The sequence below is a fragment of the Xenopus laevis genome, chromosome 9_10L (assembly GCF_017654675.1).
Source record: "Xenopus laevis strain J_2021 chromosome 9_10L, Xenopus_laevis_v10.1, whole genome shotgun sequence".
Taxonomy (NCBI): domain Eukaryota; kingdom Metazoa; phylum Chordata; class Amphibia; order Anura; family Pipidae; genus Xenopus; species Xenopus laevis.
The window spans coordinates 22,179,990-22,202,035 of record NC_054387.1 but is presented as its reverse complement, the minus strand read 5'-3'; the positions used below and the strand labels follow the sequence as shown (position 1 = coordinate 22,202,035).

Here is a 22,046-nt window from a genome sequence, read left to right as displayed (position 1 = left end):
TGCATATATTACCAGCTCTAAATAAATACGAATATATATGTGTTATGATAAGTGAAAGCTGGATGATGTGTCAGGCTCTTGGCAGGCTGGGATCGTTCAGCAAAGAAGACACTTACCTGTTTTTTGTGTCCAGACCCATGTGCATTTTAGAGGAAGCCAAGAAATAGCCAGGCTGTTATCACCCTGTAATGGTTATGCAGTACAAGGTGTTTACTGTTAGTGGGCAGTTATTCTGCTAATCCCAAACTTGTCTCATGTAATTTTGCTAAGGACATTATCACAGTAGGAAGTAAATAAGTACAGTAGGAAAGTTAACAATGGCGGTCTGCTGAACCTGACATAGTGAAAACTTCAGAACTGCTTTGGTAAATAAAGCAAGAGCCGATCATTATACATTTGCCTTTCAATGCTTCCATTAGACAAATAAAAAAAGGTTTATGGAAGGTTAAGTGGCCCTTAGACCATGTACTTTCTGCATCCACAAACACCATAAAGATTTAGCATATTAAAAATGCATTTAGACAAACATCTTCCCTCTTATACACACATTAGGTATGTTAGCAATTGCAAATGAATTTAAAATGCAGTTTATATCCATTTTCTCTTATTTCTATGTTTTTTGACAAGGGTCTGTCCAAATATATATCCTTTATTTTTAATGTCATTTAAAGAGTACAAGCATTATTTTATTGGTTTGTTACCTTTTCTAAATAAAATGAATTCTGTTTCCTACAATATATACGTAACCCTCCTACTAGTCACATGCTCCAGTTTTTGTTCATACAACTAGTCAATGAACAAATTGTCCTGATACAGTCCATGGACCAATCCATCACTTTCATCCTGCTCCATGCTGGCCTCAGAAAACATAAACCCCCATATATAATAAAAGTCACTTAGTTTGCCCAAGTGCATTAATCCCAACAACAAATAAGATGTTTGTTTTTAAACAGTAAGTAACTACCGGCTGATTTGTTGCTTTTGGTGATTAGACCTATAGCAAACATTGTCCCTTTCATTACATAACCCTCATAAGGATTATTAATAAGGTTTCTGTTTTGGGGTAACTAAAATGATACAATGGCTGCATTTTGTGTTGCCAGCATTAAGATTGCAGCAATTGTTGGTCCAAAGATTGGCTTGGGTTGTTAGAGAAACAGGAAATAGAGACATCTCCCCTAAAGCTGCATTTGTAGCTAACCCGTTCTGATAATAACAAAAGTACTCTTAATTATTAGTTAGTTGCCTTGTCGTCTATTTGATATATCTCATGCTCTATAAGTAACATTTATCCGACCTGGACGTTCTTTAGAATTTAAATATTGTCTATATTTTCTCCCTCTGTGTTCTAAGAGAAGAAAGACTTCTTCTGGCCAATCAGAAGCTCTCGGAACTCTGTGATGTCACTGTGCTGCTCTCTGCGCAGCAGTTTGCCTCAGCCTGGCACCATGACTAAATCCAGGTCTAATGCAGGGCAATCAGTGAGCAATCAGCTCAGAAATGTTTTTAATGCCAATTACAGCACCAACCTCCATTTCCCACAAATTCAATTTCTTTAATACATTCAGCATAATTGTAAGAGAAAGGTCAGTGTGCCCTTTGGTAGGTTTATGATTCATAAGACGAGACAGTAACACTTCATGTTGTTCCCTTCTCTTGCCTGTACCATACTTATGTAGGAGCCCCATCACCAGTTAGGAGAGGGGCCATGATTAAAATATTGCAAGTGCTGTAAAAGTGCTCATCTTCTTTGTATATTTCACATACGTAAGCAAGAGACTGCCAGTTATTCCTTGGTATCAGTCTAATTTAGGGTAACACCCCCCCACACAAACACACAATGCTACTTTGACATGGAACATGAAGCCTGAGGCTGACAAGTCAAATCAAATTATAGTGAAACTGCATGCGGTTATATTGATGATAAAGGGCAAGTGTTATATAGCAACAGAGAATGCACCTGCCTACCACAGCGCTGTCTGACCTGCAGCGTTACCAAACTACACATCCCAGCATTCTTGGCAGCTGGATAGCAAAAATCCCTAAACCCCAAACAAAAAGGCCATGACTATCAAAGGTCTTTGGATCTCCCTTTGCCACAAGACTTAAGGTGGACATAGACGCGATAATATCGTACAATACAATTTTTCGCCGGATATTCGGTGCGTGTATGGCAGGAGATGAGCAACCGATATTGGCAGAAGGTTTGGCTATTGGTCAGCTTGTTGATCAGCCCAGGTGGAAAATTTTTGATCTGGTGCCTTTGAAGGCACCTAAACATTGGCCTCTGTTTAGTGCTGAATCTTCAGTTACAGGTAAAATTCTATTGTTTCTACAGGTATACTGTATCTGACGATTCATAGCTACAGGTGTGTATTTAAACAAACAATCTTTCTTGGAGAGATCTTTTCCAAGAAAGATCATAATTGTTACATCTATGGCCACCTTTAGGGAGACCCCTTTGATCTTCAGACCTGCCTCCCTGCAAGTGTTGGAAGGTCCTGTTGTCCCAATCCCTAAGGCCAGAAAAATTTAAAAGGAAAGGGTATTGTCTTGAACCCGAAGATTCCTACTTATGCACCTATGGTGGGGCCAGGGGGGCAAGGAGCCTAATAGGCACACACCCCCTGTTAAATCTTCAGTACTCAGCCCGAGAGCCAAAAGCACCTTGGATCCAAAAGAAAAAGTACACGAAAAGAAGGTGAGGTGAGATACAAAAGTGAAATAAATAAATAGAAAACTCATGGTGAGAAGTGACTGTGTATGGTTTATTAGCCTATCGGTGGAATTAACCTATCGGGTGCCTGCAGCAAATTGTACAGTGCAGACTGACATAAAACTGTATCATGTGCCTCATCCTCCCCATAGCAATTTAAAGATGTCCTTGATTTATGTCTTTACAGAGGGACTTGCTGTCGGTGTGGGTTTTGGTGCCATTGGGAAAACTCCATCTGCAACATTTGAAAATGCCAGGTAAGTTCTCACTGTTGTACCTGATTTTATATTCAAATTACATGTTTGTGCATGTACATTGTGAGTAGAAGTGCACAATATATTGTTCACTATTGTACCCCTATATAACATGTTCCTATATATTAATATACTAGTTTTAATACAGTATACTGCCAGCACTACAGAGAGTAAAACAAATGAAGCTATTTTATTATCCAATATTATGTCTTGTAGATGCAGTCCTTATAACTGTAATGATTTAAGCATGGGGTATTAAAATAAAATCTCAGGGTCACTTGGCAACATCTTCTGTACTGAGGCTGACTGACAGCTGCTGAGCATTGCTGACGCAGCTGGAAATTGCTGTTCCATTTTGCAAAGCAGAGGAGAGATTCATTCATGGTTCAGCTGCATTGAGACTGGGATAAATTTCCGACTTTGACATGCCTTGCATTCTGCATGGGCTCACTTCAATGCACTCGCAGTTACTGTATGTCACTTCTTGCCATTGCTACATACTGTGTTTGTCATTGTCACGGATAGCACTTAGAACTATGCGCTCTTCCGGCATTCCTTATTATAATCTGGGATAACAGAATCATATTTTATACACAATATAGGGGGGCTAGCTGAGATTACGTTGTTGACTTCTAAGAAGGTTGTTGTGAATATAGCAGATATTGGAATAAACCCTATGATAATCAGATAACTGACTTTATGACTACTTAATGCTGAGGAAAGACTGCGTGTAAGATATCATTTTGACCTGCGGAATTTAAAGTCTGTTTGAGTTTGATCCAGAAATAAATGGACAACTACTACTACTGTGTTGTTATTGCCTTTAATTCATGGCCTATCCCATACCTCCTGAACTTATATCTATACACATGGAAGTGCTCTTATCAAGGATGTAACTACAGAGGAAGCAGACCCTGTGGCTGCAGGGGGGGGGCAGGAGGTATAGAGACCCCATGTGGCCCTAATTCATATATAATTTCAATAAATATTGGTAAAACAGTTCAGCCTCTAGACATTTTGGGGGCAAGAAAAATTATTTCCTGTTGAGCCCAGTGATAAATAGTACCCCTGGCTCTTAAAATATTTTTGTTGTTTAGACTTTTTTTTCTGCAATGGGGATCTCGACCCTGGTCAACCCTATATTTGCACATACTGCCCATCTGCTTTGTTTGTTGTGTTGCAGTTGGTAGGATTCATCCTCTTCATTACAATCCCACTGTTCCCTAAGGCTCCATGTTTACTAAGGAGAGGGAACCTTATCCACTTGCTTTCCCTGGTTGAGAAAGGCAAACTGAATAAATCTTCCTATAAATCATTCTCATCTCCACTGAAAACATCTAGAACTTGTTGGTGGTTTATACTGTATATTGCACATTTCCCAGGTTTCAAATTAGATAAGGATTAGCAGGACCTACACTGGATATCAAAGAATAAATACTACGGATATGGGCCATTATCCAGAACCTCGTTATTCAGAAAGCCCCAAAATCCAATAGTCCTATAGACTCCATTTTAATGTAATAAGTCTAATTTTTAAAAATTATTTCCTTTTTCTCTGTAATACTAAAAAATGGTTGTGAAATCAGCAGCACAGATCCTGAGTTTCCAGTTGTCAAGTCCAAACATGTGGTAGAGGCTAAAATAATAAAATCGGCTTAGAGTCAAAAAGAAAGAGCTGTGCCCTTTCTAGTTGTTGCCTTAATTCAAGCAAAAAACAGATGCTGGCCCCACCATTAAATTAACTTTTAGTATGATGTAAAGAGTGAAATTTGCAATTGGTTTTAATTTTTTATTAGTTGTGTTTTTTTGAGTTATTTAGCTTTTTATTCAGCAGCTCCCCAGTTTGCAATCTCATCAATCCAATTGCTAGGGTCCACATTGTCCTAGCAACCATGCACTCATTTGAATAAGAGACTAGAATATGAATAGGAGAGGGCTTTAACAGAAAGGTGAGTAAAAAAAGAAGCAATAACTATAAATGTGTAGCCTTACAGAGCATTTGGGTTATAGATGGGGTTAGTGACTCCCATTTGGAAGCTGCAAAGAGTCAGAAGAAGAAGGCAAATAATTCAAAAACTATAAAAAAAAAGAAAAAGTGAAGACCGATAGCAAAGTTGCTTAAAATGAGCCATTCTATAACATACTAAAGGTTAAGCTAAAGGTGAACCACCTCTTTGAATAAGAACTATCTCCCATGTGGGCCTTCAGCTGTTTTTCGCAACAGCTGGTCTGTGGAATCTTACAAGGCAAATGATACCACAGAACAGCTGGGCTGGAGTACTGGGTCAAGTATGTATATTTAAATACATGTGAGCAATATATCTTGTTCATTCAAAAACAAACCATTCAAAAATAATCCATGTCTCCCAAACTGGTAGAAATCAGGATATATATTTTAAGTTTTATATTGCTGCTGTGTTTAGGAAATAGTACTGTCGCCCAACTTACCCTTGCACATTAAGTGGGATATTTATTATATCTATAGTGGTAACCTCTTAACCTAAACAATCTATTATTTTGGATGTAGCCTTTGAGTTATGCCTTTGCAATGGTTAAATGTTGTTCTGTCACTTTATTTCCCTTTTAAAAAGAACAATATTCTGTTAATCTCTGTAACAGTTATGAAGTTGATGGGAAATATGAGGTGGAGTCCTGGCACGTTGGTAGTTTAACAATGGGTACCTGGCTTTAAAATGTTGTTCCCTGCTGCTCTGGATGCATTGATCTCAGCTGTTGCACAATGCAGCACTCAGAGTACGACTGGTTTTGCCCACACACTAAAAATACCAGCATATTTGCAAAAGAGTTTGCACTCTAAAATACAGTGTTTATTTTCCTCCTATGCAGTCAGAATGATAGAGGAGCTGACTATACTCTTCCATAAAGCCCTGCAGGGAGGGCTTACATCTGTGGATATAAGGGGCAAAATTGCCTCCAACGCAATACTTTGTCTTAAAGAATGAAGTACACCAAGAATGAAATGGCTTGCCCACAGAGATTCCTGTCAGCTTGGATAATTAACCTCAGTTATTTAGATAACATTTGTTTAGGAATGAACTGTAGAGCTGCTGGCACTACAGTACGTCATTGTCATCCACAAAATTACACAAGAAACAATGTTCAAGGTACAAGGAAGATATTTCCTTTTACTTACTTCCAGTTATTGGATATGGACTTCCTCTATAGCACAAAAATGATCTTTTATAATGTCCCTCGTGGAACACAGAATGCCTTATGTCTTATTGCTGAACTGCACATTGTCTGACCAGCATTGGAATTTGCCCACACAGTTTATGGGATTGGCATCATCTATAATCCTGTTTGGTGTAAAAATAAAACTGGGTAAATAGGCTGTTCAAGACAAAAACATGTTTCCAATATAGTTATGTAATCTATAAAGGCTGGAGTTAATAGATGTTTAATGTAATAGCCAGGACCCAACTGCTTCCTTTACATCTCTCTAACCATTAACCTGTATCTCTCTTAGCTTTCAGCAACTTGACGGAAGGCCACAGAGGACATAACTGTTTAGTTAGTTTGCTTTTGAATAAAACCATCATGCTCAGATTCAATAGCAAACTAACTGAACTGTTATGTCCCATGTGGTTCCCCTTCAATGTGCTGACAATCTAACAAGAAAGAGAGATAAAAAGAAGGAAGTTTGGTTCTGGCAGTTATGTTAGAAAGCCATTCACTCATTCACCCTTTATAGATTAAATTTTTAAATAATAGTTGTTTATTTTGCACAGCCTATCTATCTACCCAGTTTAATTTTTATACTGAACTGTTCCTTTAAAAATAAAACTGTGCAAAATAAAAAATGTCTCTTATATAGTTAGCCAAAAATGTAATGTATAAAGGCTGGAGTGACTGGATGTCTAACAGAACAGAACACAACATGAAGCTTTTCAGCTCTCTAACTCTGAGTTAGTTAGCAACTTGAAGGGGGGGGCACATGGGACATAACTGTTCAATGAGTTTGCAATTGATCCTCGGCATTCAGCTCAGATTCAAAAGCAAACCGTTATGACCCATGTGACCTCCTTCAAGTCACTGATTGGTTACTGCCTGGTAATCAATCAGTGGAAACCAAGAGAGCTGCAAAGCAGGAAGTAGTGTTCTGGCTATTATGTTAGACATCCAGTCATTCCAGCCTTTATACATTACATTTTTGGCAAACTAACTATATTGAAAACATTTTTTATTTTGCACAGCCTATTTATCCAGTTTTTATTTTTATACTGAACAATTCCTATAAGGCACACAATATAAACTGTAGCATCCTAGCAAATCTGCTTCATGCAACCATGAATTGATCTGAATAAGAGACTTGAATATCAATAGGAGATGGCCTAAATAGAAAGACTAGTAATTAAAAAGTACCAATAACAAGAAATGTGTAGCTTTACAGAGAATTTGTTTTTTTTTTTAGATGGGGTCAGTGACCCCCATTTTAAAACTGGAAAGAATTAGAAGATGGCAAATAATTCAAAAGCTATAAAAATAAACAATGAAGACCAATTGAAAGGTTGCTTAGAACTGGCTATTCTATAACATACTAAAAATTAACTTAAAGGTGACCTACCCCTTTAATGACTGCAACAAGGCTATTTTGATCCTTGCACCCATTGGCCCTCTTTAACTTTTAACATTTTGCTTTATATTGGTATTTTGCATCCTGTCCTGCCATTTGTCAGTCATACCCCCAACATGGTACAGTACATTTCATGCAGGTTGAACTTACAGCTTCAGGTTCTAGCTCAACTAAAGCTGTCTAAAGATCCCTAGTCTCCCTTTCTCTAGTGGTATAAATAAAAGAACATGAAACTTGGTGCAAGGTTTGTGGAAGGGCCCATACTCCTTGCCACCCAAACATCTTAGCCTCCAGTTATTTGACCCCCTTAAACTGTCTTCCCCCATACTTATAACTCATCCATTTTTAAGGGTGCATTGTTCCTTACAATTTTACTGCTTGGTGAGGAATTGTGCATTGTTCTCTACAGTTTTACTTTTCAGTGTGAAATTGTGCATTGTTCCCTACAGTTTTACTCCTCAGTGTGGAATTGTGCATTGTTCCCTACAGTTTTACTCCTCGGCGAGGAATTGTGCATTGTTCCCAACTGTTTTACTCCTCAGCAAGGAATTGTGCATTGGTCCCTACAGTTTTACTCCTCAGTGAGAAATTGTGCATTGTTCCCTACAGTTTTATTCCTCAGTGAGGAATTGTGCATTGTTCCCTACAGTTTTACTCCTCAGTGAGGAATTGTGCATTGTTACCTACAGTTTTACTCCTCAGTGAGGAATTGTGCATTGTTCCCTACAGTTTTATTCCTCAGTGAGTAATTGTGCATTGTTCCCTACAGTTTTATTCCTCAGTGAGGAATTGTGCATTGTTCCCTACAGTTTTACTCTTCAGTGAGGAATTGTGCATTGTTTCCTACAGTTTTACTCTTCAGTGAGGAATTGTGCATTGTTCCCTACAGTTTTACTCCTCAGTGAGGAATTGTGCATTGTTCCCTACAGTTTTACTCCTCAGTGAGGAATTGTGCATTGTTCCCTACAGTTTTACTCTTCAGTGAGGAATTGTGCATTGTTCCCTACAGTTTTACTCCTCAGCAAGGAATTGTGCATTGTTCCCTACATTTTTATACCTCCGTGAGGAATTGTGCATTGTTCTCAACAGTTTTTGCTATTCCTATCTTACTACCAAGTTACTCACGTGTACATATCTCTTTTACTGTCATGTGCACCCACTTTCCCCGCCTCACGATCATCTTTCCTATCGGTGTCATACATTTACTGGTTCTGCCACTTACATTAGTTCCAGAGTCCTGTGCTCCATATCTGCTCTCTCTGCACAACAGGTGGATAGCACAGAACAGCTGGGAGTTGATTCAGTTACACTTTCCAAGCTGAATATTATTGATTTACTAAGAGCTGATACCTGCAGGTTAACCCTTATATGTCAGGATGTACAACAAAAATGGTATTGTTTTAGTAACTCCATTTTAAGCCACTTTTAAATCTCCCACAGTTTTCAGGTTGTGTGGTCACCAATGACCTAAGCAGTAATTTTAAAAAATGTAATTTGTGCCTTTGTCAAGAATATTTCCTAGCCAAAGGGCCTTCTAAATCTCAATGCCCAGTTCAAACCCCTTCTATCAGGGTATGTTGTCACCACTGACCTAACCAGTAATTTAAAAAAATGTAATTTGTGCTTTTGTCAAGGATAATTTCTAGCCAAAAAGGTTTATAAATCTCAGTGCCCAGTGCAAACCCCTTCCATGCCCTGCTTCAAACAAGCTTTAACTGAACTTTACATTGTCCCGAGTTCCATCCGACCTGTTCTTTTCTACTGAACTTGCAGCTGCATTGGGGGGACCGACTGCAATACATCTCCCAAAGCTGTTCCCTTGTACCAAATTGCTTGATGTTAAGCAGTGACATATAACTTATGTCCTTAAAAATAACACGTTTAGTCTCATGATTATGGAAATGAGGGCTTCTACATTTTACTACCTCTTTAACATAGATTGGTGTATCTTTGCTGCCACCAAGTGCTCAGTGTTGCTTACTGCAGTATAATTTGGCAAACATTTCAGCTATAGTTGTGAAGCAGAATTAATAGCACTAAACCTGCCAAATTGTCAACACTATGCCAAGTAATGTCTATATGAAGGCAATTGCATTGTCTTATATCTGCATATATGACCCCATAGTTTGTGTATTATGGAAAGTTTGCAGCAGAGGAATAAACATGATATTATTAATATTTTTATTATTAACACAATATTCCACAGCACTGTACAATAAATGGGTGTATACATTAAAGAGTTAAAGAGGGCCCTGCCCAAGCAAGCTAAAGAGAGAACTCACATGACAGGCTATTTCAGGCAGATAGGGGTATACAGTGAGCAGCATCCCTTTTTGTATTTTAGATGGTGATGACTGGTAAATTGTGCCAGTCCTTTATCTTCTGTCTGCACAGAAATGACATGGGGGCAGGATAGCAATTTTAATAGCAAGAGAGAGACCCCTGCAGATTTAAGATGGGATTGAAAAGAGCATGGAGTGGGCAAATTAGTAAACCCAACTATCATAATTTCCCTTCATTTGTCCTCTAGGTTGTTTATGCACTGATCCTGTGTATGAATGTGTTGGCAGCACCCATCCTATGCTACATTCTCCCCTTTAGTCCAGTTCCTTATCATGCTGCTCCTTTGAGTTATTTCTAGTTGTTTATTGAGCCTATGTTTGAATGTGTGTGACCTGCAGCAATCGGCCTTCCGGGTCAGAAACAGAACAAAGATATTGGTCATCCTATGAACACAGAGTTACGGAAACTGACTGGGACACTGGAGACTGGAGTCCTCTGTTCTGCAGTGTAAGAATGAAGTCTTTGTGGCAAGTCTTTAAATCCAGCCACCAGAGGCTCTGGGGGGGGGGGGGGGGCAGGAATCTAATACCAGCACATTCCTATAACCCTCAGTAATGGGAAAAGGATATGAACATAACCTCCTGGCTTCTGAAATGGGCTCATGATGCATTGCACATAAGTGACAGGCAGGGACTCTGTCATATTTTGGGATAATGGACATGTACAAATAAACAAGCACACAATGTACTTCTGAGTGTTCCCGTGTGTCGTAGTTCTTATAAGGCATCGTGTATTTCTTCTGCTTAGATTTGTCTTCAGTCCTAAGTACCAGAATATCATCATCTTGTTGGGCTTTTGCCATCCATGCAGAGAATTAGTTTAACTTTTAACTACTGGACTCTAGGAACAAGTCTTTTTTTTGGGACAGTAGTTCTCATTTACAACGCTAAGTGTAGAGTGCAAAAAACAGTAGCAAAGCATTCAGATGTACAGGCTATGGAGAGCCAGGGGCTGAAAGGCCCAGAGCAGTGTTGAGATTAAAACCTGCCTTTGCGGCATATTGCTCTGCTGTCTGGTGTAAGGTGCAGAACACATCCACTGCCTCGGATCTCATTTCTCTGTATCAGCACATCTGTTTTAACCAAATAATTTGAATTTTTCAAAATGATTTATCTCTAATAATAAAACATTACCTTGCACTTGATCCTATTTAAAGGAGAAGGAAAGCTCCAAGAGAGTTTATTGAAAACAGATTAGCCACAATAGTGCAAGCTAGAACGCTATATGTATTCTGCAGAATACTTTACCATACCTGAGTAAACAGCTCTAGACACTGTCTCTGTTTGTTTAGGATAGAAGCTGCCGTTTAAGCTTGGTGTGACATCACTTCCTGCCTGAGTCTCTCCCTGTTCACATTCAGCTCTTAGCTCAGATTACAGCAGGGAGGGGAGGAGGGAGGGAGAGAGGAGCAAACTGAGCATGCTCAAGCCCTGCCCTGGAGGTTTATGCTGAAAACAGGAAGTCTGGTACAGAAGCCCTTGTGTACACAATAAAAGGAAAGAAATGCTGTGTTTCTTTTGACAGAAAACTCTGAGCAGCATTACTTTGAGGGTTTACTGGTATATTTATATAGACCTTTCTGATAAAGCTTACTTAATTTTAACCTTTACTTCTCCTTTAAGATATAATTAATCCTTATTGTAAGCAAAAAAAATGCTTTTTTACTAGACTTAGGGTATACAAATTAAGGATAGACCACTTATCAACAAAACCTCAGGTCCGGAGCATTCTGGATAACAGGTCCTATACCTCTATCATAATATAATATTACAATATATTATATTAAATTTTGGCTACTAAAAATAATATTCTTATCTTTTTTGGTCAGAGTTTCCAGTAATGAGCCTTGAAAGTAAATTTCCCAGAGGTTTCTGTAAGCCATAAGGAATATGTTTAGCACAGCATGTGTATGTTACAGCATAAAGAGGGAAAACTGGAATATAAGGAATCCATGTGCTCACTGTGCTGCAAGTATTTTTACAAATAATGTCAGATTGAGAGGGGTAAATAGAATAATTCAGTCCTCAGGTAAGTTCTGGGGAGGTCTCTGAGTCCAGAGGGAAAATATGACAATGTATGGCAGCTGCTTTGTCCCCCGCAGAGGCTCAGCTGTAGGAGAGGGCAGGATGAAGTCTGTACTGGAAGCTGTAGTGCCAGCACCTTATGAATAGAAGTCATTGTGAGCCAGGGACATAGAATCTTTGTGTCCCTTAATGTGCTTTGGGAAATCCCTATTACTGCCTTCAGTTAAACAACATGGAACAGTCCCTTCCTGATCAGCTCATTACAATGTCCAAACATAGGGCAAGGTGACATTATTGTGCAACTGGGCCCCCATAAAGAGTAACTACATTAAATACAAAACAAACATTGTCTCTGTAGTGAAAAATGGAGAAGCACTGCTAGTGTGACTAGTAAATTATATTATAAAGGTGTAGGACCTCTTATCCAGAATGCTCAGGAACTGGTATATTCCGGATAGCAGATCTTTCCGTAGTTTGCCATTGCTTTGTAGCGCAAACATTGTCTCTGTATTGAAAAATGGAGAAGTACTGCTAGTGTGACTAATAAATTACATTATACTGGTATAGGACATCTTATGCAGAATGCTCAGTGTACTGCTAGTGTAACTAGTAAATTATACAGGTATAGGACCTCTTAAGCAGAATGCTCAGGACCTGGTGTATTAGCAGATATTTCCATAATTTGGATCTTCATACCTTAAATCTACTAGAAACCATGTAAATATTATATAAACCCAATAGGCTGGCTTTGCTCCCAAGAAGTATTAATTATATCTTAGTTTGGATCAAGTACAAGGTACTGGATAACAGGTTTCCTGATAACGGATCCTATACCTGTAACCTTTTTAAACAACGTGATTGTGAAGGATTATAGTGTTGTTATCTACTATAGAATTGTTCACATTGACTTTCTTAGATTTATTTCTACTAACCGGTCATTTAATATGTGACTGTTGTAAGATTCTCTGCAATATAGGTTGTATAATTGCCCAGTTGTCACTTAACCCCTCTCAGTAAAGAGACAAATGTACCTTTTAAGGAGAAGGTAAGGCTTAATTACTGGGGGTGCCAATTTGTTAGACACCCCTGATGATAGAGAAGACAGCTGCTAAAACAATTTAAGGAAAAATGGGAAGGCCAATTACAAATTGTGCAATAGAATTAGTATATAACATAATATGAAGTGCATGGGCTTATGGTATTTGTAACACTTACAGCTGCTGGTAGGTCACAGGTAGGAAAATCTTGATTTCATAGCATTCCTTTGCCTCACCTTTCTGCACTATGGTTTGCATGTTACCCCTGAGCAGTAACAATGCTATCCTGTAGGCAAGGTAAAGTGGATGTTATAATAACCCTTTGCCCAATAAATTCCACCCTGGCTTTCCTGTGGCAGGAGGTGGCACCCAGGGCAGAGGGTGAGAGGCAGTGATTGTTGTGTTAGTTCAGATGATGGGGAGGAGTTGATCTTAAGGGCTATTCCACACGGGGAGATAGCCACGCGTTTGCGGTCGCGGCGACAAAGCGCCGCGCCAGTCGCCGCGACCGGCGCAGGCGACAGTTTTGTATGGGCGCCTATGTAAAAACGCCTGTGCTAACCACACGAGGCGATGCGCTTTTCAACAGTCGCCTGAAAAAGCCTTTGTCGCCACGACCGCAAACGCGTGGCTATCTCCCCGTGTGGACTAGCCAAGAGGGGGGTCACTGAGCGGAACCTAAATGTTTTTTTCAGATGGTAGAGAAGAGAAGGGGTCTTTAGATTCCACTCTGCCGACATTCTGCTGTGAATAACAGGCTCTTTGTATGAGGCACACTTCTCCCAGCTATAATCGGCTGCACTGACTTGTTCACTATTCCAGGAGTAGGGGAGCCTTGGTCTTTATATGAAATCTCTGTCTTTCTATGTCATTTTCATTTGCAGGTGCTTTGTTTTAAATTAAATATATGAATGAAATTGGATTTCTTTTATTATTAACATATTTAGGTTTCGATGCCCTTATTATAAAATATAAGGATTTTATACGTTTCCGAGGTGTTCCATGAACAAATAAAAACACAAGGACAAAGTGTGTTTTTATACGGGTCATGGAACTCCGAGGTTACTTATAATATCCTCATATTTTGCAACAGGGATACTTTATTATAATAAACATGTTTCAGTGAGTCATGTGACAGAAATGACATCACTAAGCTCTGACTATAACCGATGACATCATTAATCACAGTTTATAAGGGTATAAATTACAGGATATTCATGACTATTGTGTATTATAAAAAAAATAATGTACCACCTATAGTAAAATATAAGGATATTAGAAGTCACCTCAGATTAGATGACCTGTATGAAAGCACTCTGCCTTTGGCCTTGTGCCAATATACAGTCATGAAACACCTATGACCTTTATATTGTAATTAACGTGGGGCTCGCAGAGTTTCTTGTAGGATAAGTTGCTGAACATCTGTGTCTGTGGCACTAAGGCCCAGTTGCAAAGTATCTCTAAAGATGGTCTTCAAGTACAGGATGTATTATAGATTTTTAGAAGTCCTTCAAGTGGTTAAATTGTACAGACCCAGGGTTTTCTAAGAGCTGCTCTAAATTGAGAATTGCCATTGAGCCAGCCTGGCTGGTAAAAATTAAGCTTAATGGCAATGTTATTAAAAGAAGTGGTTCATCTTTAAGTTAACTTTTAGTATGTGCAACTTTTCAATTGATCTTCATTATTTGTTTAGTTAAAGTTTTTAATAATTTGCCTTCTTCTTCTGACTCCAATTCAAATCAATGCATGGTTGCCAAGGATCCTAGCAACCAAATTTCCTAGCAAAAAAATTAAAACCAATTGCATTGTCTCAGAATATCACTCTCTACACCATAATAACTCAAAGGTGAACAAACCCATTAATAGGGAAGAAAGTTAAAAATATGGAAAGGATGTTTTTTGTTTCTAGAAAAGGTGGCAACCCTACTCTGCCAAAGTCAAACTAAAATGTTACAATTACTTGTGAGGCATCCAGTAATGTTTTTATGAAATGTATCAGGATGAATATTATATTGTTTTAAATTAAAATATTGTGCAGGGGTGCTTTTGTGAAAGCATATGTGTCAATGATTGTTTTTTTTTATTATTATTATTGTTTTTGCAGAAATTTAGCACTTGGAATAGGAATTCAGAATTTCCCAGAAGGCCTTGCTGTTAGTCTTCCATTACGGGGGGCAGGAGTTTCCACTTGGAAATCGTTCTGGTAAGCCCCCCCCCTTGGGGTTCATCAAAAAGCCTTATTTATTGACGAGTTCAGTGGCACATGCTAAGATTCTGGGGAGATTAGTCGGCCAATGACAAATCTCCTCTTTTTTGGCGACTAATCTCCCCGAAATGCCTTCCCGCTGGCAAGAATGTGAATCGTCGGCGGGATGGCACACTGATCGATTTGTTTTCCAAAGTCGCCCCAAGTTGCCTTACGAGGAAACTTTAGGCCACTTCGGAAAACCAAAACGATCCGAGTGCCATCCCACCGGCGATTCACATTCTTGCCATCGGGAAGGCATTTCGCCCGAAGAAGAGGAGATTTGTCGCTGGGCAACTAATCTCCCCAGAATCTTAGCGTATGCCACCACCCTTATGGGCATGACATAGGAGCAATGGAGGCAACACCCCCCCCCCCAGGTTTACGTCACACGCATGCAAATATTGAGCATAATAACTACCTAGATGAGAGGGATATCACCTCCACAGCACTACTGCAAAATTTAGCCATGATTGTGGTGTTTGGGTCAAGCCCTTGAGTGCATATATAGTAAATAAAGGCCAATTTATAGGGAAGGTGATTGGCCTAGGTAGCATGTCTCCCATCTGCAGTTATGGTCAATGAGTGTTATGAGCTTCAGGTAGCGAAGATCATAGCCATGGCACAGTATTCAGCACAGAAAATGGAGACTGACACCTCCTTTAAGTTAAAATGCAGCTTTGCTGACTTTAATTTGGCACAAACAAAATCTTCAGCCCACTGACTTCACATAGGGGATAGCATTCGCTTCACATAAGCATTAACAGTCCCAACTCACACCCTCACTGGCTTTTGGTGGACCACAAATCCCAGAATCCTCTCTGGGGCATACTCGAGACACACTTGTCTACTGGGAGGGGTTTCTCTTTTCCTCTCCAGTCCTTTGGAGTTCTCTCTCCAACTCAGGTCAGCAGGGAATCACTCTCCTTCCCAGCTACACACAGACACCTTCCTTCACTCACTCAAGAAGGTCCTCACGTGGCCCCTCACCCTCTTCCAGCTCCAGGAGGTATCCAGGGGAAGAAGCATTGAGGTGTAGTCCCACACCACCTTTTAACTACAGCTCAGCTGTAGCTTAATTACTTAACTGCCTCTAGCTTGGCAGCTGAAAACCAATGGAAGCCCACCCTGCTCTTTTCCATTCACTCCAGGGACCCACTATCCAACTTTTCTTAAGCTGGAATAGAATTAAACAGCAATACTTGCAGCCACACAGACTTTTCCCTGGAGTTTACACTTCACTAGCCGAATGCTGGTGAAATACACACAATATTGCACCTTTTTGACACACATATACTACAGTGGGTAGAGCTGTTGAGAATTGTTTGGTAATTAGCTTTTTTTCAACACAGTTTTTTTTTTACCCGAAAGTCAGGCTTTTTTGTATCCTTTCTTTCCAGGTATGGTCAGCTGAGTGGCATGGTGGAACCCATTGCTGGCCTTTTGGGAGCCGTTGCCATTTCCCTGGCTGAACCTCTTCTGCCTTATGCCTTGGCCTTTGCCGCTGGTGCTATGGTCTATGTAGTGACTGATGATATTATTCCTGAAGCACAAGCCTGGTAAGACTTTTTGTTTATAGAATATTAAAGGATAAGCTAATTACTTACTTCAGAAATACCAGGCAGCCTTATAGTGTCCATTCATCTTTACAGATACCTGCACATTAACTAGAGGGACAACATCCACACAGTGTAGTTTCTATGTATTGATGATCATGCCCATTCATCATTTCATTCACATGTACACCTGTGCTAACTAGTAACGAATAAGCTACGAGGAGGATACTATTATTATTCTAATAATGATATAGCAAATAATATTCCCCTATTGTAAAATATAAGAATATTCTAAGGCACCTCAAAGTTTCCTGACCTTACAAAGGCACAAGGTGCATTTATTTAGGTCATTGAACTCTGAGGTTAATTTTTACGACGGCTTATTTACATCCATAGATGCAGTGGGCAACTTGCGCTTTTCCCTGCAGTTAGTTGCATCATTAAACATATGTGTCCACCAGTGGTGTAACTAGATTCTACCAAGATATATTAAAATTACTCATTAATTATGGCCTCACTGGGCCCCCTGCAACTGCAGGGTCTGCTTCCTCTGCAGTTACTCCCCTAGTGTCCACCACACGCAGTCCTAGTACTTCCATATAGTTACTCTCAGCGCCACTCAGTCCTTCCTGCCTTCTATTCCAAATTGATGCAGGTTGCTCAGGAAACTATGGAGCTACCACCTAGTCAGATGGTTGCAAATTGCCGCAAAGCAGTTATGCCTAAAGAATCGGCCACAGATGTGACACGGCGAACACCAGAAATGACGCCAGGCAGACTTCAGTACAACTGCATCCAATTGCTAATGAAGTGCATATGTAGTTGCGTCTGTTTTGACAAATCAGATGCAGTTGTGCCAGACTTGTTGAACGCAATTTGGTCCGATTCAACTTCTGCATTGCGCTCTAAAAGTGAAATTCTGGGGCGGGGTTGAATGCTCATTGCGCTTGCAATTGCGATTTGCTTACTGTATCAGTGAATGCACCCTAATTTCTAAATATTTTACAAGAGGGGTACATTAGTTATTATTATACAAAGTCGGCGAGCACTCCAAGTCCACACAGGAAGTTTAAAATCAAGAATATATTTCAACAGGTTAAAAACACCTGACGCGTTTCGTATCCACGATACGCACTATATTTCAGCGGTAACCCCTTGATGACTGAATAATATATTTTAGACGTGCTGAACTGAGCAAAACTCTTCTTCTCTACATTAGTTAATATAATACATATGTTTCAGTGAGTCATGTGACAGGAGTTATAGCACTAAACACAGATTATCACTAAGCACTATTTATATAGTGAATAAAGTACCCCCTATTGTAAAATATATTACGTTACCGAGGTGTTCCATGACCATATAAAATCACGAGGCCAAAGGAGGTACTTAATTTATTATAATACATAAGTTTCAGTAAGTCATGTGACAGAAATGACATCACTAAGCTCTGATTATAATCAATGACATCACTAAGCACCATTTATATAGTGAATAAAGTACCCCCTTTTGTAATATATAAGGATATAAGTTACCGAGGAGTTTCATGACCATATAAAAACACGAGGCCAAAGGCTGAGTGTTTTTATAAAGGTCATGGAACTCCGAGGTAACTTCTAATATCCTCATATTTTGCAACTGGGTGTACTTTATTTATTATAATACACAAGTTTCAGTGAGTCATGTGACAGACATGACATCATAACTCACCGTTTATAACTGATGACATCAGAACTCACCGTTTAAGGATATAATTTACAGGATATTCATGGCTCTTATGTATTATAAGGATATAATTTACAGGATATTGTGTGTATTATTATAATAATTATTATTTTGTATAACAGTTTCTTTTTTTTTTCTAACAGCGGTAACGGCAAGTTGGCCTCGTGGACTTGTATATTTGGTTTTGTAGTGATGATGTCGCTGGATGTCGGCCTGGGCTAATGTATCAGAACGAAGAGGGCTACAAAGGAGGATCACAAGTATTAAAGATATGAGACTTTTTAATAGACCAGCATCCTGTATAACTGAAGTAAGATGCACACATATAGTAAGTTTTTCAATAGGTTTTGTAATGAAGAAGCTTGTGCATCTAAACACCTTATTTCATGGTTACAGTATTTATCGGTCTGTTACAAATAATCATACCTTCAGTACTCTTTTATTGTGGGACCTTCACAGCTCGACCTTTTACTGCATAAAGGAGGTTCTTAAGAAATGAAGGGCCGAGTGTCAGCATCTCAGAAGTGTTTACAGTTTATTCTAATGACTTTTTATTTGATTTGCTGCATTTATTTATCCAATGTTTCATTGTCTAATGATTGATGAGGGTGTGGGGAGATCATTCTAGAAGTATGTGCTTTTCTATGAGATACAGTGAGCTGGACCACTGGGTTATTCTGACCAAAGCACCTGACCAAATATTGGGGAACAGTTTTGAACGAATGCTCCACAGCCTTATCTTTGTCATTACTGAAAATCCACTGTATTGATGCCCTCCTTCATCTTTTAGTGGGAATGCATTGCTCATAGTGGCCATTAACTTGGGCACTTTACATGGGCCAACAGACAGCCACTTTGATTACGAGATTATTAGATATACACTGTACAATGTTAATGAATCACTTTAGAGAGGGAACTTAAACATTCCAATTTTGTTAATATTTGCACAAATTTCATTTGGGACATTATTGCTGTCCCAGTGATTCCTTCCTTGGTCCTTTACCCAAAAAGGTAACCAGATGCCCTACTGTTTCCAAAAAATTACTAGGATTAGTAATTCAATAGCTGTAAAGTGGTGGTGGGATGAGATTTATCCTCGTTTGGGTTACTAGGATCCCTGTGTTTTTATTTAAACATGATGATATGTTGATGAGTAAAGCTAATGTTTATGGTTTGGTTTTAAAGTACCTTTTCATTTTCTGTTATTAAAGACAAGAATTGTTTCTATTAAACGCCTATCATTGTTTCTGGTAGAAGGGTAAATAAATAGTTTTTTATATCCTTCTGCTATTGGCAAATACCCACTGTTTGTGACCTGTCTTGCTGTGACATGGGGAATATGGCCCCTGTGGAATATGGCTCCTGGAAAAAATTTGCAGTGCAAAAAGCCCCAGTATTATGGGTCGGACTGGGCTTGGTGGCACACCGGGAAAAAACCCGGTGGCCCCTCCTCTTTTGGGCCCCATTATCCTGAAAGGCCATCTCCCATATACATCATTTTACATAAATAATTAAAATTTAAAAAACATTCCTTTTTCTCTGTAGTAATAAAACAGTACCTTGTACTTCATCCCAACTAAGGGTAGAACTACATAGGCGACTCCGGTGCGTTTCCAGAGGATCTGATGCGCTGTGCCAAAACGCTGGCGTCAAGTCGGATGCAACGAAAAATAGTAGTTCTACTCTAAGATATAATGAATCCTTATCGGAAGCAAAGCAATCCTTTTGGGTTTAATTAATGTTTAAATGATTTTTTTTGTAGAAATAAGGTGTGGAGAGCCAAATTACTGAAAGACCCCTTATCCAGAAAACTCCAGGCCCATATCTGTACTCCAATTTAGTCACGTGTAGTCAGATTTTAGCAGAGAGTTCTTGTTCTGTTTTAATTTTACTTTTGCATTTGGATAATTCCTGTTCTATTTCTTTCCTAGCAATTTTACTTATTTTACGTTCGGTATTTCTCTCCCTGAACTTCACTACCCCCTGTATCATTTGTTGCCAGCTACTCTCCTTTCTCTGTTCTTTTCTCCTTCTCTCTACCTTCAAAGAAGGGAAAACAATGGAGGAGAGAAGAAGAGGAGAGAGTAGAAAAGAAATGGTGCAAGGAAATAGGGGGAGACACCTATCACCTTAATGTATTATGCATGGTTGCTAGAGTAATTTGGGCCCTAGCAACCAGATTGCTGAAACAGAAAACTGGAGAGCTGCTGAATAAAAATCTAAATAACTCAAAAACTACAAATAATATAAAATATAGCAAATTGTCTCAGAATCAATCTGTACATCATACTAAAAGTTAATTTAAAGGTGAACAACCTTCTGCTTTCACCCTCACTTCTCCCCTTCTCCAGGGCAAAACATAAAGGGGCACTTAAAGTGCATTGCAAAGCCTCACCTTCATCAAGGGCATCAGGATAAACATTGCTTCTATACACATCTTTGTAAGCTGTGATCCATTTCTGTCCAATCCCTCAAAACAATATGTACCATGTAGGAAAGTGAGGCTTAACTGATGGTAAAATTGATTCTGCGACACTGAAGGAGGATGTGCCACTGCAGTTCTTAAATGGCACCTGTTGCCAAAAAATATCCCCAAACAAAGGTATGGGCTAAGATTCCATAAGAGTAGTTTTTTTTTTTTCTAAAGTGCCCTCCGCCAGCGTTAGGCCACCCATTATACGTATTCGCTTTGACCGACATTGCCGCTCTCACCAGGGGGCTCCCTCCCAGTATGATTTTTTTTTTTTTTAAAAAAAAAAGCTACTGTTTTTATTTTAATTTTTTTTTTTACAACTGGTGCCCTTTAAGGGAGAGGCACTTCCATTCAAAGCCCACTGAGCTAAGCATCTTTTCCAAAGGTGCTCCTGTCTAGCCAATGTAGCTGTAAATTCATGGGTTACTAGTTCTATTATTAGTTCTCTTTATAGTACATTTTATGCTTTGCTGTTCCTTTAACACTGCTGGAAAATGTCCATTTGCTCTATATTTCCTAAGTGTGTTACATGGTTTGCCACTGTTTACAGCAACCATTCCAAGAACCCTACAGAACTAAGACACCGTGTTTGACAGGATTATTCCTGAATCGTTTGTATTAAGCCAGGCAGTTTCAGTCTCTTAATTGCTGTTATGAACAATTTATTTCTGTTCTGCATAGCAAACGCTCATGCTTAATTGTTATGTTTGGGGTGTTTGAGTTACTGGCAGAGAGTCCTAGGGTGTGTGCTAGGTATTATTGCTGGGTTTAATGTCTTGGCTAAATCTTTCTCCCATCTAATAATAAAATTACATCAGTGATTTTTTTTTCTTTTTATGGTGAAAACGGGTGCATGTGAATACTTTTGCTTTAAAAGTAGAGTTAATACATGGTGCAAAGTCTTTCATTACACAGTCAGTGTGCAGCCCTTTGTTGCAGTACTGGTGATACATTGATTATAACAGCCATTCTTGTAAGGGCAAGATACGGCCTGTCTGCTGCTTTTCTCAGCTGTCGATAAATGCTGAAAGTTGCCACAACAGGAGGGCTGCAGGTTAAGCAAAACGTACTACTGTCAT

At 39.2% G+C, this 22,046-nt stretch overlaps 1 protein-coding gene across 2 annotated transcripts in view; it reads left to right on the top strand.

The window, feature by feature from the left end:
• Window positions 1–19,721, top strand: part of LOC108704334 (zinc transporter ZIP11) — a 255,673-nt gene extending 235,952 nt beyond the window's left edge. For both annotated transcript variants that reach the window (XM_018240831.2, XM_018240830.2), the window contains exons 7-10: window positions 2,904–2,973; window positions 15,073–15,171; window positions 16,614–16,772; window positions 18,638–19,721. In XM_018240831.2, the coding sequence (XP_018096320.1) occupies window positions 2,904–2,973; window positions 15,073–15,171; window positions 16,614–16,772; window positions 18,638–18,716 (407 nt within the window). In that variant the 3' untranslated portion in view covers window positions 18,717–19,721. The remainder of the gene's footprint in view (window positions 1–2,903; window positions 2,974–15,072; window positions 15,172–16,613; window positions 16,773–18,637) is intronic.
• The last annotated feature ends 2,325 nt before the right edge of the window (window positions 19,722–22,046 follow it).